Source organism: Panthera onca, chromosome C1, assembly GCF_046562875.1.
Source record: "Panthera onca isolate mPanOnc1 chromosome C1, mPanOnc1 haplotype 2, whole genome shotgun sequence".
NCBI classification, from domain to species: domain Eukaryota; kingdom Metazoa; phylum Chordata; class Mammalia; order Carnivora; family Felidae; genus Panthera; species Panthera onca.
The window spans coordinates 48,603,581-48,617,298 of NC_138346.1; the positions used below are offsets into that span (position 1 = coordinate 48,603,581).

General features: G+C 37.3%; 1 protein-coding gene across 5 annotated transcripts in view; it reads right to left on the reverse strand.

The window, feature by feature from the left end:
• The window catches only part of FSIP2 (fibrous sheath interacting protein 2), a 99,948-nt gene that overhangs the window by 24,433 nt on the left and 61,797 nt on the right, over positions 1 to 13,718 (reverse strand). For 2 of the 5 annotated variants that reach the window (XM_060622289.3, XM_060622288.3), the window contains 2 exons: positions 11,047 to 11,541; positions 9,379 to 9,479 (listed from right to left, as the gene is read on the reverse strand). In XM_060622289.3, the coding sequence (XP_060478272.3) occupies positions 9,379 to 9,479; positions 11,047 to 11,541 (596 nt within the window). The remainder of the gene's footprint in view (positions 1 to 9,378; positions 9,480 to 11,046; positions 11,542 to 13,718) is intronic. The other 3 variants (XM_060622290.3, XM_060622292.3, XM_060622291.3) reach the window with 3 other exon arrangements.

The following is a 13,718-nucleotide window of genomic DNA, read 5'->3' on the forward strand; positions in this document are numbered from 1 at the left end:
GATATTCTTTCCTGGTTTGTAAAAGATTAGTTGGCCATACTTTTGTGCATCTAATTCTGGGGTTTCTATGCTATTCCATTGGTCTATGTGTCTGTTTTTGTGCCAATACCATGCTGTCTTGATGATGACAGCTTTGTAGTAGAGGTTAAAGGCTGGGATTGTGATGCCTCCTGCTTTGGTCTTCTTCAAAATTACTTTCGCTATTTGGGTTCTTTCGTGGTTCCATATAAATTTTAGGATTGCTTGTTCTAACTTTGAGAAGAATGATGGTGCAATTTTGATTGGGATTGCATTGAATGTGTAGATTGCTTTGGGTAGTATTGACATTTTAACAATACTTATTCTTCCAATCCATGAACACAGAATGTTTTTCCATTTCTTTATATCTTCTTCAATTTCCTTCATAAACTTTCTATAGTTTTCAGCATACAGATCTTTCACATCTTTGGTTAGGTTTATTCCCAGGTATTTTATGCTTCTTGGTGCAATTGTGAATGGGATCAGTTTCTTTATCTTTCTGTTGCTTCATTGTTAGTGTATAAGAATGCAACTGATTTCTGTACATTAATTTTGTATCCTGTGACTTTGCTGAATTCATGTATCAGTCTAGCATACTTTTGGTGGAGTCTATCAGGTTTTCCATGTATAATATCATGTCATCTGCAAAAAGTGAAAGCTTAACTTCATCTTTGCCAATTTTGATGACTTTGATTTCCTTTTGTTGTCTGATTGCTGATGCTAGAACTTCCAACACTATGTTAAACAACAGTGGTGAGAGTGGACATCCCTGTCGTGATCCTGATCTCAGGGAAAAAGCTCTCATTTTTTCCCCATTGAGGATGATATTGGCTTTATGATGTGGCCTTTTCATAAATGGCTTTTATGATGTTTAAGTATGTTCCTTCTATCCCGACTTTCTCGAGGGATTTTATTAAGATAAGATGTTGAATTTTGTCAAATGCTTTTTCTGCATCGATTGACAGGATGATATGGTTCTTATATTTCTTTTATTAATATGATGTATCACGTTGATTGATTTGCGAATGTTGAACCAGCCCTGCATCCCAGGAATGAATCCCACTTGATCATGGTGTATAATTCTCTTTATAAGCTGTTGAATTCGATTTGCTAGTATCTTATTGAGAATTTTTGCATCCATATTCATCAGGGATATTGGCCTGTAGTTCTCTTTTTTTACTGGGTCTCTGTCTGGTTTAGGAATCAAAGTAATACTGGCTTCATAGAATGAGTCTGGAAGTTTTCCTTCCCTTTCTATTTTTTGGAACAGCTTGAGAAGGATAGGTATTATCTCTGCTTTAAATGTCTGGTAGAATTCCCCTGGGAAGCCATCTGGCCCTGGACTCATTTGTTGGGAGATTTTTGATATCTGATTCAATTTCTTCGCTGGTTATGGGTCTGTTCAAGTTTTCTATTTCTTCCTGTTTGAGTTTTGGAAGTGTGTGGTTGCTTAGGAATCTGTCCATTTCTTCCAGGTTGTCCAGTTTCTTGGCATATAATTTTTCATAGTATTCCCTGATTATTGTTTGTATTTCTGAGGGATTTGTTGTAATAATTCCGTTTTCATTCATGATTTTATCTATTTGGGTCATCTCCCTTTTCTTTTTGAGAAGCCTGGCTAGAGGTTTATCAATTTTGTTTATTTTTTCAAAAAACCAACTCTTGGTTTCATTGATCTGCTCTACGGTTTCTTTAGATTCTATATTGTTTATTTCTTCTCTGATCTTTATTATCTTTCTTCTTCTGCTAGGTTTAGGGTATCTTTGCTGTTCTGCTTCTATTTCCTTTAGGTGTGCTGTTAGATTTTGTATTGGGGATTTTTTTTGTTTCTTGAGATAGGCCTGGATTGCAATGTATTTTCCTCTCAGGACTGCCTTCACTGCATCCCAAAGCATTTGGATTGCTGTATATTCATTTTCATTTGTTTCTGTATATTTTTTCATTTCTTCTCTAATTGCCTGGTTGACCCATTCATTCTTTAGTACGGTGTTCTTTAACCTTCATGCTTTTGGAGGTTTTCCAGACTTTTTCCTGTGGTTGATTTCAAGCTTCATAGAATTGTGTTCTGAAAGTATGCATGGTATGATCTCAATTCTTTTATACTTATGAAGGGCTGTTTTGTGACCCAATATGTGATCTGTCTTGGAGAATGTTCCATATGCACTTGAGAAGAAAGTATATTCTGTTGCTTTGGGATGCAGAGTTCTAAATATATCTGTTAAGTCCCTCTCATCCATTGTATTGTTCAGGGGCCTTGTTTCTTTATTGAACCTGTGTCTAAATGATCTGTCCATTGTTGTAAGTGGAGTATTAACGCCCCCTATAATTACCACATTCTTATCAATAAGATTGCTTACGTTTGTGATTGTTTTACATATCTGGGGGCTCCTGTATTCAGTGCATAGACATTTATAATTGTTAGCTCTTCCTGATGGATAGACCCTGTGATTATTATATAATGCCCTTCTTCATCTCTTGTTACAGCCTTTAATTTAAAGTCTAGTTTGTCTGATATAAGTATGGCTACTCCAGCTTTCTTTTGACTTCCAGTGGTATGATAAATAGTTCTCCATCCCCTCACCCTCAATCTGAAGGTGTCCTCAGGTCTAAAATGAGTCTCTTGTAGACAGCAAATAGATGGGTCTTGTTTTTTTTATCCATTCTGATAGCCTATGTCTTTTGGTTGGCGCATTTAGTTCATTTACATTCAGTGTTATTATTGAAAGATATGGGTTTAGAGTCATTGTGATATCTGTAGGTTTCATGCTTGTAGTGATGTCTCTGGTACTTTGTGGTCCTTGCAACATTTCACTCACAGAATCCAGCTTAGGATCTTTTGTAGGGCTGGTTTAGTGGTGATGAATTATTTCAGTTTTTGTTTGTTTTGGAAGACTTTTATCTCTCCTTCTATTCTGAATGACAGACTTGCTGGATAAAGGATTCTCGGCTACATAGTTTTTCTGTTCATCACGTTGAAGATTTCCTGCCATTCCTTTCTGGCCTGCCAAGTTTCAGTAGATAGGTCTGCCACTAGTCTTATTGGTCTCCCTTAAAAGTTAGAGCGTGTTTATTCCTAGCTGCTTTCAGAATTTTCTCTTTATCTTTGTATTTTGCCAGTTTCACTATGATATGTTGTGAAGAAGATCGATTCAAGTTACGTCTGAAGGGAGTTCTCTGTGCCTCTTGGATTTCAATGCCTTTTTCCCTCCCCAGATCAGGGAAGTTCTCAGCTATGATTTTTTCAAGTACATCTTCAGCCCCTTTCTCTCTCTTCCTCTTCTGGAATTCCTATTATACGGATATTGTTCCGTTTCACTGCATCACTTAGTTCTCTAATTCTCCCCTCATACTCCTGGGTTTTTTTATCTCTCTTTTTTTCAGCCCATTCTTTTTCCATAATTTTACCTCCTAATTCACCTATTCTCTCCTCTGCCTCTTCAATCCGAGCTGTGGTCACCTCCATTTTATTTTGCACCTCATTTATAACATTTTTTAACTCCTCATGACTATTTCTTAGTCCCTTGATCTCTGTAGCAATAGATTCTCTGCTGTCCTCTATACTTTTTTCAAGCCCAGCCATTAATTTTATGACTATCATTCTAAATTCTTGTTCTGTTATATTGCTTAAATTGTTTTTGATCAATTCATTAGCTGTTGCTACTTCCAGCAGTTTCTTTTGAAGAGAATTCTTCCATTTTGTCATTTTGGATAGTCCCTGGGGTGGCGTGGAACTGCAGGGCACTTCCTCTGTGCTCTCTGGAGTAACTTGCCTTGGTGGGCGGGACACAGTCAGACCTGATGTCTGTCCCCAGCCCAGCGCTGGGGCCACAGTCAGACTGGTGTGTACCTTATCTTTCCCTTTCCCAGGGGCAGGACTTACTGTGGAGTGCTGTGTCCCCTGTCTGGGCTACTTGCACACTGCCAGGCTTGTGGTGCTGCTTTCATGGGGTCTGGCGTATTAGCCGGAGTGGATCCACAAGGTGCACAGGGGCGGGAGGGGTAGGTTTAGCTCGCTTTGCCATCAGTGGTCCCCTGCGGGAGAGGCCCCGCAGCACCAGGGAGGGAGGCCGACCAGTCAGAGGGATAGATCCACAGAAGTACAGTGTTGGGTGTTTGTGAAGTGCAAGCAAGTTCGGTGATGGGAACTGGTTCCCTTTGGGATTTTGGCTGGGGGATGGGTGAGGGAGATGGGCAAGGGAGATGGCGTTGGCCAGTGCCTTTGTTCCCTGCGGAGCTGAGCTCTGTCTTCCAGGGCTCAACACCTCTCCCTCCTGGTGTCCTTTCACTCTCCCACTCTCTGAGCAGAGCTGTTGACTTATAATATTCCAGATGTTAAGTCCCGCTGGCTGTCAGAACTCACTCCGACCGGCCCTTCCACTTTGCAAGTCAGACTTGGGGGCTCTGCCTTGCCTGGCAGGCTGCCCATCCACCCCCACCCTGGCTCCCTCCCACCAGTCTGTGTAGCGCACACCACCTCCGCCCTTCCTAGCCTCTTCCGTGGGCCTCTTGTCTACGTTTGGCTCTGGAGAGTCCGTTCTGCTAGTCTTCTGGCAGTTTTCTAGGTTATTTAGGCAGATGTGGGTGGAATCTAAGTGATCAGCAGGACACGGTGAGCCCAGTGTCCTCCTACTTCTTTCTTTCTGCCATCTTCTCTCCTCCTACTTCTTTCTTTCTTTCTTTTTCTTTCTTTTTCTTTCTTTCTTCTCTCTCTCTTTCTCTCTCTTTCTTTCCTTCTCTATTTCTTTCTTTGTTTCTATATCATTTATTTTGGCTCTAAACTTTATTATTTCCTTCCTTCTATTAAGGTTAGGTTGTTTATTTGAGATTTTCCTTGTTTCTTAAGGGAGGTCTGTGTTGTGACCAACTTCCCTGTTAGAACTACTTTTGCTGCATCCCAAATTTTTGGACCATTTTGTTTTCATTTTCATTTGTTTCCATGTAATTTGTAATTTCTTCTTTGATTTCTTGGTTCACCCATTCATTGTTTAATAGCATATTATTTAACTTCCATATTTGTGGTCTTTCTAGATTTTTTTCTTGTGTTTCATAGTGTTTCATAGTGTTGTGGTCAGAAAAGATGCATGGTATGACTTTGATTTTTTTTAATTTGTTGACACTTGTTTTGTGGTCTAATGTGTGATATATTCTGGAAAATGCTCTGTGTATACTTGAAAGGAATGTGTATTATTTTGCTGTTTTAGGATGGAATGTTCTGAATATGTCTGTTAAATCCATCTGGTCCAGTGTGTTATTCAAAGCTATTGTTTCCTCACTGCTTTTTGGTTTGGATGCTGTCCACTGATGTAAGTGGGGTGTTAAAGTTCCTTACTATTATTGTCTTACTATCAGTTATCTCTTTTATGTTTGTTATTAACTGTTTTATGTATTTGAGTGTTTTCATGTTAGGTGTATAAATATTTACAATTGTTATATCCTCTTGTTGGATTGTTGCCTTTCTTATTTTATAATGCCTTTGTCTCTTGTTGTCTTTGTTTTAAAGTCTACTTTGTCAACTATAAGTATTGCTACCCCAGGTTTCTTTTGGCATCCATTTGCATGACAGGTGTTTCTCCATCCCCTCACTTTCAGTCTACTGATGACTTTTTTTGAAGTGTCTTGTAGGCAGCATATAGATGGGTCTTATTTTTAAATTCATCCCGACACCCTATATGTTTTGATTGAAGCATTTAGTCCATTTACATTCAGAGTAATTATTGATACTTATTTATTGCCACTTTTTTATTTGTTTTGTGGTTGTTTCTATATATTTTCTCTGATGCTTTCTTCTTTTGCTCTCTTTTATGGTTTGTTGGCTTTCATTAGTGATACACTTGGATACGCTTCTCTTTTTTCTTTACATATGTATTACTGGTTTTTGATTTATGGTTACCATTAGGTTTGTATAGGACATCTTATGTATAGAGCAGTCTATATTAAGTTGATGGTGGCTTATGTTTAAATCTAATTTTTACTCCTTTCCCTCCCATGTTTTAGATATATGGTATCATATTTCATATCCTTTTATTTTTGAATCCCTTGACTGATTTTTACAGAAATATTTATTTTTACTTCTTTTGTGTTTTTTACTTTTCCTAGTCTCACTTATTGTCTTCCTTTCCACTCCAGGTGTCCTTTTTAATATTTCTTGTAAGGTTGGGTTAGTGGTCACGAGTTCCTTTAGTTTTTGTTTATCTGAGAAACTCTTCATTCCTCCTTCTATTCTGAATGATAGCCTTGCTGGATAGAGTGTTCTTGGTTGCAGATGTTTCCCTATCAGCATTTTGAATATATCATGCCACTTCCTTCTGGCCTGCAAAGTTTCTGCTGAGAAATTCACTGATAACATTATGAAGTTTCCCCTTGTATATAACTGTCTTCTTTTCTTTTGCTGCTTTAAAATGTTTTTATCACAGTTTTTGCCATTTTAATTGCTCTGTCTTGGTATGGACCTCCTTGGGTTGAATTTTGGGGGAATCTCTGTGACTCTTGGATCTGGATATATGTTTCTTTCCCCAAATTTGGGAAGTTTTCAGCTATATTTCTTCAAATAAATTTTCTGCCCCCTTATCTTTTTCTTCTTCTGAGATCTCTATAATGCAGATGTTATTACACTTGATACTTTCTTAAGTATCAAGTAATCGGTGACTGAGTTCCCTGAGATAATTCTCAGTTTGTGTAATTTTCTTTCTTCTCTTTTTGACAGCTTGATTTCCATTACTCTGTCTTCCAGGTCATTAATTTGTCACATGTGACTAGGTCTGTTTCTATGTGTTAGAAAAGTTAGCCACTCCTTGCTCTTTAATAATCATAGCCTTATGGAGAAGATGTCCTGTAGTGCCCTGCAGTGCAGTATCCTTGTTCCCCAGGGCCTGGCACTTCAGGGAGTATCTCCTATGTGTATTGCCTGTGCTCTGCTATTGAGTCTTGGCCTCTTTTTCCTTCAGTCCAATTGTTTGCGGAGGCTGTCTTTGCCTATTGTGGGCAGCAAGATGTGCAATGGTCTGCTTGCAAAATGAGACCTGCCCCTGCTACTGCTGCAACTGAGGTCCTGAAAAATTTGAGAGGTCAAATAATGTGGTATTTACAGGGTTTGTGCTGGTCTTCTGGGGAAGGGGTCTGCAGTGCTGAGACTGAGGTTAGCATGACTGGGAAGGGTGGATCTGGTGAAGTATGGGGGGGGGGTGCTTGGTGCAGGCAAGTTAGGTAAGAACTGCTGTGTTGTTTCCTGAAGGTGGCCCTTGTTTATGCTGGGGGGAAGGGGAGGGAAATGGCACCTGCTAGCTCCTTTGTTCCTGAAGGGGCCTACCCAAGATCCTTGTGTCTCTGGGCTGTGCTCTGACAAGAGCAGATCATTCTCTCCCCTGTCTGCCCCCTGAATTTTTCAAAATGCTGGTTCTATGCTGTATCTGCGTGGGCTGTTTGTCAAGCTGTCTCTTTTAGGGCAAGGATGCCACTTCCTAACACCTTCTGAGCTCTATCATAGCCAAGCCTGCTGATTTTTAAAATTCCAGACTTTAAGTCCTGCTAGTTTTAAGAACTCATGAAATTTGACTCCTCTTAGTCTCAAAGGCAAATATTACAGAGGTTCATTCTCCTCATTTGTTGGCTTCCCTGTGTGAAAGTCTGTATTCTGCCCTTCTAGGTGCCACCAGTTCCCTCCCTATCACAGAAGCCCATGGTCTGTTTTGTTCGCACACCATGTTTTTACCCTTTCTACCTTATTGATGAGGCCTCTTCCTTGCCTTTAGTTGTGGAGTTTCTTGTACCAGTCTTCCTGGTTTAATTATGGCTGGCATGGGTGTTATCTAGTTGTATCCATGGGACAAGATGAGCTTAGGTTCCTCCTAATCTGCCATCTTCTCAGCTGAACTTCAAAGACTCCCTCTGTCTGATCTGCTTTTAAACATTTTATTTTCCAAGAATGCTTCCCATCATGCTTCTTCTCAGGGCCTTTAATATTCATTACATCCCCCTGCCTGTAAGCTCTTACTCTCAGGTGCATCTGCAGTCCCCTGTGATTTTCATGCACTGTGGCACCCATCAGCTGCCTTCTGTGATTTCAGGCATGGATCCAAACTGTGCCACTGTCTCAGTCTATTTAGGTGAGACAGAAACATTCCCTCGGGTACCCGACAGGTAGGCCAGAACAATGCAAGCAAGTTCCAGTCTGCTGTTTCCAACCCAAGGGAGGGAACTGAGAATTGAGCCATTTCTTCCCAACTGTGTCTTGTCACATTGCAGAGAGGATTGGGCAAAGGCAAAGAAAAATCTGTGGAATTTCCTACTGGTTTGAATATGCCTTTTCCTTGATGAGACATTCACTTGGTTGCTGCAGATATTTGACTGCTTGTCAGAGCTCGTATAAAGTTGTTTTATCAGTATGTAGTTGTTTGTTTTTGTTTGTCTTCCTGAGGAAATAAGGGACTGCAGTTTCTTGGTCTGCCATCTTGCTCTAAATTTACATTTATTTGATGTTATCTGTGCCTTCTGTCTTCATCATTAAAATAAACAGTAGAGAGGTGCCTGCATTATTAGTGTATTTTAAAACAACCATTATGCAGGAAAAAGAGGCAATGATGGGCCAGGAATAGATGTCACAAAAATAGTGTCAGTGTTGAAAATAAACAGTTCCTTTATGGTATGTGGAAAGAACTGTAACCAGGCAAGTTTTTCTTCTTATACCTATTGCATCTCCTATAGTCTTATAAACTTAAGAACAATGTTGAAGAAATTTGAGCTCTTCTAGATACAGTTATTAGATTTCAAATCTACAGTATACTTTTATCTGTCCTCTATAATTGCCACATACTCCAGACTTTGCCTCTATAGTCGTCCAAACCTGAATTGTCTTTTCATGTAAATGCTTTCTATCCTTAGAGGACTACATCAAACTCCATTGTTTTTTAGAGTTCATCTATGAACCGTCTACCTTACACTGCTCCATTTCATCTTTGAATCATTCCTACAGGCAGTTATATACACTGGAACATTTAATTCATGAAGAGAGTTGAACAGGAACCCTTTGGGCTCATAGTGCAGATACTGTTATGCCTGTCTCCCAGGGTAAAAAAAATATATATATATATATAATATATATATGAAAATTCTTGATCCAAAATACTGCTATACGAGAAAAAAAATGTACAAACCAGGTAACTATAAATTAGGGATCAGGTAGAAGGGGGAATGCCTCAGGAAGTCTTCACAGTGGGAGGCTATAGGTGGGAAGAATATGAAGGAATGAAGGAAAGTCTAAGGCTGAATACTGCCCAACCATAGTTTTACCAGGGGCCTCATTCTTCCAATAAGTAATACTTTCATCTCAAACTTCTGTTTTTATATTGCTTAAATTTCACATACCTGGAAGATGAAATCAGATCTTCTAGGTTATATGAAGATGAACTCATAATTCTGTGTATGAAGTGATGTGTTGGTTCAGTAGTAAGATTCCTTTCTTCTTTCTGGAAAAGTGAAAACCATTTGTCACATAGAGATTGACATGTACTTTCTCACCTTATTGGCATATTTTAAACTCTAGTCTACACTACAATGAAAAAAATATCTAGAAATCACTTAAAAGATGGATGAACCCCATGATTCTCATTAAAAGATCTCTTTCCAATATGTATTTTTTGGGGAATGACTTAGTGAGGATGATCCATTATAATATGGGAGTTTGAATAGATTTTAAATTTCAGATTGTTTGAAGAATATAGTTTTCCATTTCTGCACTTTACAAATATTTTAAATCATACCTTACCAACTTCAAAAAGGAAAAGAAAAGAGACATAACTCTGTTCAATTCAGATGCTTTTCAGATCAATTATCTTAACATGTACTCTGATCTATTTGTTGGGAAGTCATGTGTGATTTCATGACCATATTTTTTACGAGAATATTATTGTAATTTTTCTTAAAATCTCAGAAACAAATATTGAGATTATTGTTCATATAATCCATTTTGAATTTTGCTATATACAATTTGCTATACATTTGCTATATACAATTATGCTATATGCTATAACATTTCTTTGGCTACCTATAAAGCCAGCATTTCTGAATATGAGGCTCAAGAAAACTATTCTGCAGACTGCATCTGGTCATGAAATCACACATAGCTTCCCAACAAATAGATCAAAATTTGTGTGAAGATAATTTACTTGTTAAGCTTCTGAATTGAACACAGTTGTATTTCTTTTCTTTTTCTCTGGCTCATCTCAGCTTCTATATTTACACATGAATCATGTTAATTGGATAATCAATAGAGTTGTCTCACCAGGAAATCCCAAATCATACAAAGTTTACAAAAACATGTTTTGGTACTAATTTTTGGACATGGCCAACCCCCTATGATCACTGAAGTTGAGGCTGTCATTTCAGAGTTACGATACCAGGGACAAGAGCTATACCCCATGATAATGGTGGAGTTTATGGGCTGATTACAAGGATGATACTTAAAATATTTTGATTAGCCTGTTTATTTTGGGCATGTTGGCTAAGTAACTTTTAAGAAAAAAGTTGGCTATGTAGCTTGCCCAAAGGAAACATAGCTATTAAAGGAGAGTCAGGAATCAAACCCAGACAATTTGAATTTGTATGGATCTTTTTTTCACTTCCTCCTATGTTGACCCAATCTAGTTCTATCCTACTTGTGTAAGTCTTCTTACACAAAATGTTCAATTTTGGCTGTTATTTACCAGCCAAAATAACAAAAAGGACTGGAATCGATTAAATGATATATTTAAATAAGTAGCTTGCATTTCTTTTCAGTGGTTTTCACTTTCTGTTCTCCTTGGGCTTCTAACTAATCTAGGTCTCTTTCAATTATCTGCTTTTCCTCAGTTGAGTTTCATGGTTTCATCTGTTAATAATTCTGTTATACTGTAATTAATACCAGGCTTGGGAAGAGACTGGAACCATGTAAGTATTCTTTACTGCCTAATTAAGATACATTCATGGACAGAATATCTGAAGATCTCTATTCTTTGCGTAAATATCTGGTCACTGACAGTTATGTTTCTCATTCACCTTACTCTGTGGCTTTTTCTTCCAAGAGTCTGTTTCAGTCACGGCTGTTGAGCACGTGGCCATGTCAAACTCAGCAATGGTTCTTTTAACTTTTCTCCCCTTAAGTTCTATTATATGATTTGAGGTTCCTTCAGTACTTTCAATATTTGCACTGGATGTGGACTGACAACATTTTCTTAAAGAAAAAAAATTTTTCAGGGTGTTTGTGCTTAGTGTTGGCTTGGGAGAAACAACTTTGCTTTCTACTGGCTTCATGGCTTCTTTCACTTGGTCTTCAAATTGCTCTCTGAAGTATTCTTCTTTTACAACCTCTCTTAAAACAACTTCATCTTCAGACATTAGTCCCTCTTCTATGATAGTTTCTGAATCTTCTTGATCAATATCATGAGCTACTAACCGAATGATAAGATCTTTTTTGGTCTGAACATCCTTTAAAAGCTCTACCTTGGTGATATCAGGCTTTCTTATATTCTGAAATGAATTTCTGCAAACAGCCTGGAATTGAAGGTACAATGAATATTAAAAACCAATGCTTCATTCACTCTTTCTGTGGTTCTATTGTAATATAGCTATTTTAATATGATTTATAGTTTCAATTTAAGTAGTATTATCTTTCAATGCCACTACTCGTATAAAGAAGAAACAAATGAAAGTTATAAAAAATATTTGTCAGTATCTAGCATTTTTTTTTAATATTCCAGAGATCATATTAATCTGCCAGAATTTACTCCTAAGTGTAGAGGAAGGTCTAACATAGGTTTCCTTCTAGTCTTTTTCTTTTTCTTTCTTTCCTTCTATTTATTTATTTATTTAGCTTAAATTTTATATTTTGTTGCATCATAATTTACTTTTTGTTTTTTCATTGACTTTCAAAGTTTGGGGACAGAAGTAGACACTATAATCCACTTTTCTAAAATTCTACATAGGCAGTCATAGAGAATCCAAATGTACATATTTGTAATAAAAAAGCAAGGTATTGTCTGATATTGGCTTTTTAAAACGATGAATAACCAAACTTGTGAAGGCCTTTGACTCCTCAATCCCTGTTCTTCCACTCCTGATCCTGGTTATATTTTCCAAAAGAATCTTCACAACATAACTCTTAATGTTTTTCTTACCCTCCCAAGTCAAGTCAATGGAAAACTTTCCATTTTCAATGTTTAAGGACAGATCAAAGAAAAGACAATGATAATTAAATAACAGAATTTCTCTAATTTCTGTAGCCTTTGATGATGCCACAGAACCTCCAAACTGAGTTAGTAATCTTAGACTTCAACATCCCTTTGTAACACTGTGATCCAGTTTTTCAGATAATGATGCCCTAAAAAAATATCTTCTGTGGAAACAAAATATAGAAACAGCTTTTTCAAGAAGATAAAACACAATCAATTTTGATTTTCTGTGTTAGTAGAGGGAACTAGTGGTTTAGAAATCAAAAATAATTCCATATGGCTTTGGAATTTGTTATTATATATAGTTTGATATGTATATTCCTAGTGTGTTGGGAATTTATAGTACTCAAAACAGAAAACAAAGTACTGACATGGAGCCAACAAATGTTTAGATTCTTTGAACTAATCTATTGTTCTTTTGTCTCTTTTCTGTCCCTTTGCTAAAGATATATAGTATTGGAACCCAGATTCGTGCAAATAATATGTCTTGATAAAGTTCTATGTATCTGCTTTAAAAAAAATGTTTTTAGGATGGCTTTTCTTCCCCTTAAAAGGACAGCGGTAATTTTTTTGGCTTAAATATTCTCTTTCCCACTGTGTGTGGTCTATAAATGACTTAAGTAAAGAGAGGCATTAACTAAGAGTAAGATTTGTGACAGACAATTCTACAGATAATTAAAAACAGATTTTGAGTAATGTTAGTTTACAGTCTGTTCATACAAATCTTACCCCAAGGGATTACTTATATATAAATGAAGACTGCTAAGCAATATGCTAATACAGTGATGAGAACACATATGGAAGAGTAAATCTTAGAGCTGGAAGGAACGGTCATCTGGTCCAGAAAATTTAGGGCAAAGGAGATTAAATTAGTGCCTCAGCCCATGGTGATCTCAGTATTTGAGTATGAAAATATAAAGCACTAATTAACATACTTACCAACCCTAAGATGGAATTCAGTGCCTTACAGGATAGTACTGGCAAAACATTCACCTCAAGTTTATGCTCCAGGGAGAAGGGTTCTATCAAACTTTGCTCATTTTCCAGGCCACAGATTATATCCCTAAGCATACCCAGTCTTCTGATGAGTGAACACCATCAATTTAAGGGGATTGACAAAAATCAAAACGTGTAGATCAGTGTAACTCTATAGGCCAGACAATTCCTTTGTCCTCAGTGCTATAGTTTCCATGTAACAAGGACATCATTTTGACATTTTAAAGTCCTTAGGACTTTAATCAAATAATATATTTAATCACATAATCAAATAACATGTTTGATGCCCTAGTGTGTAGCTAATTTAGGGCAGAGCTAGGTCCAGTTTATCAAAATGGCAGCATTAGGGCAACTGGGTCTCAAATATGGACAGAAGAGGAAACTGGGCACTTATAGAGGATATAGAAAAAATCGAGGAAGGCTAATTAAAATAAAATGATAACAAACAAGTATAATCTAGCATTTGTAATGTAATGTTTGTTAGTGAGCGTTGCTAAAAGTAAA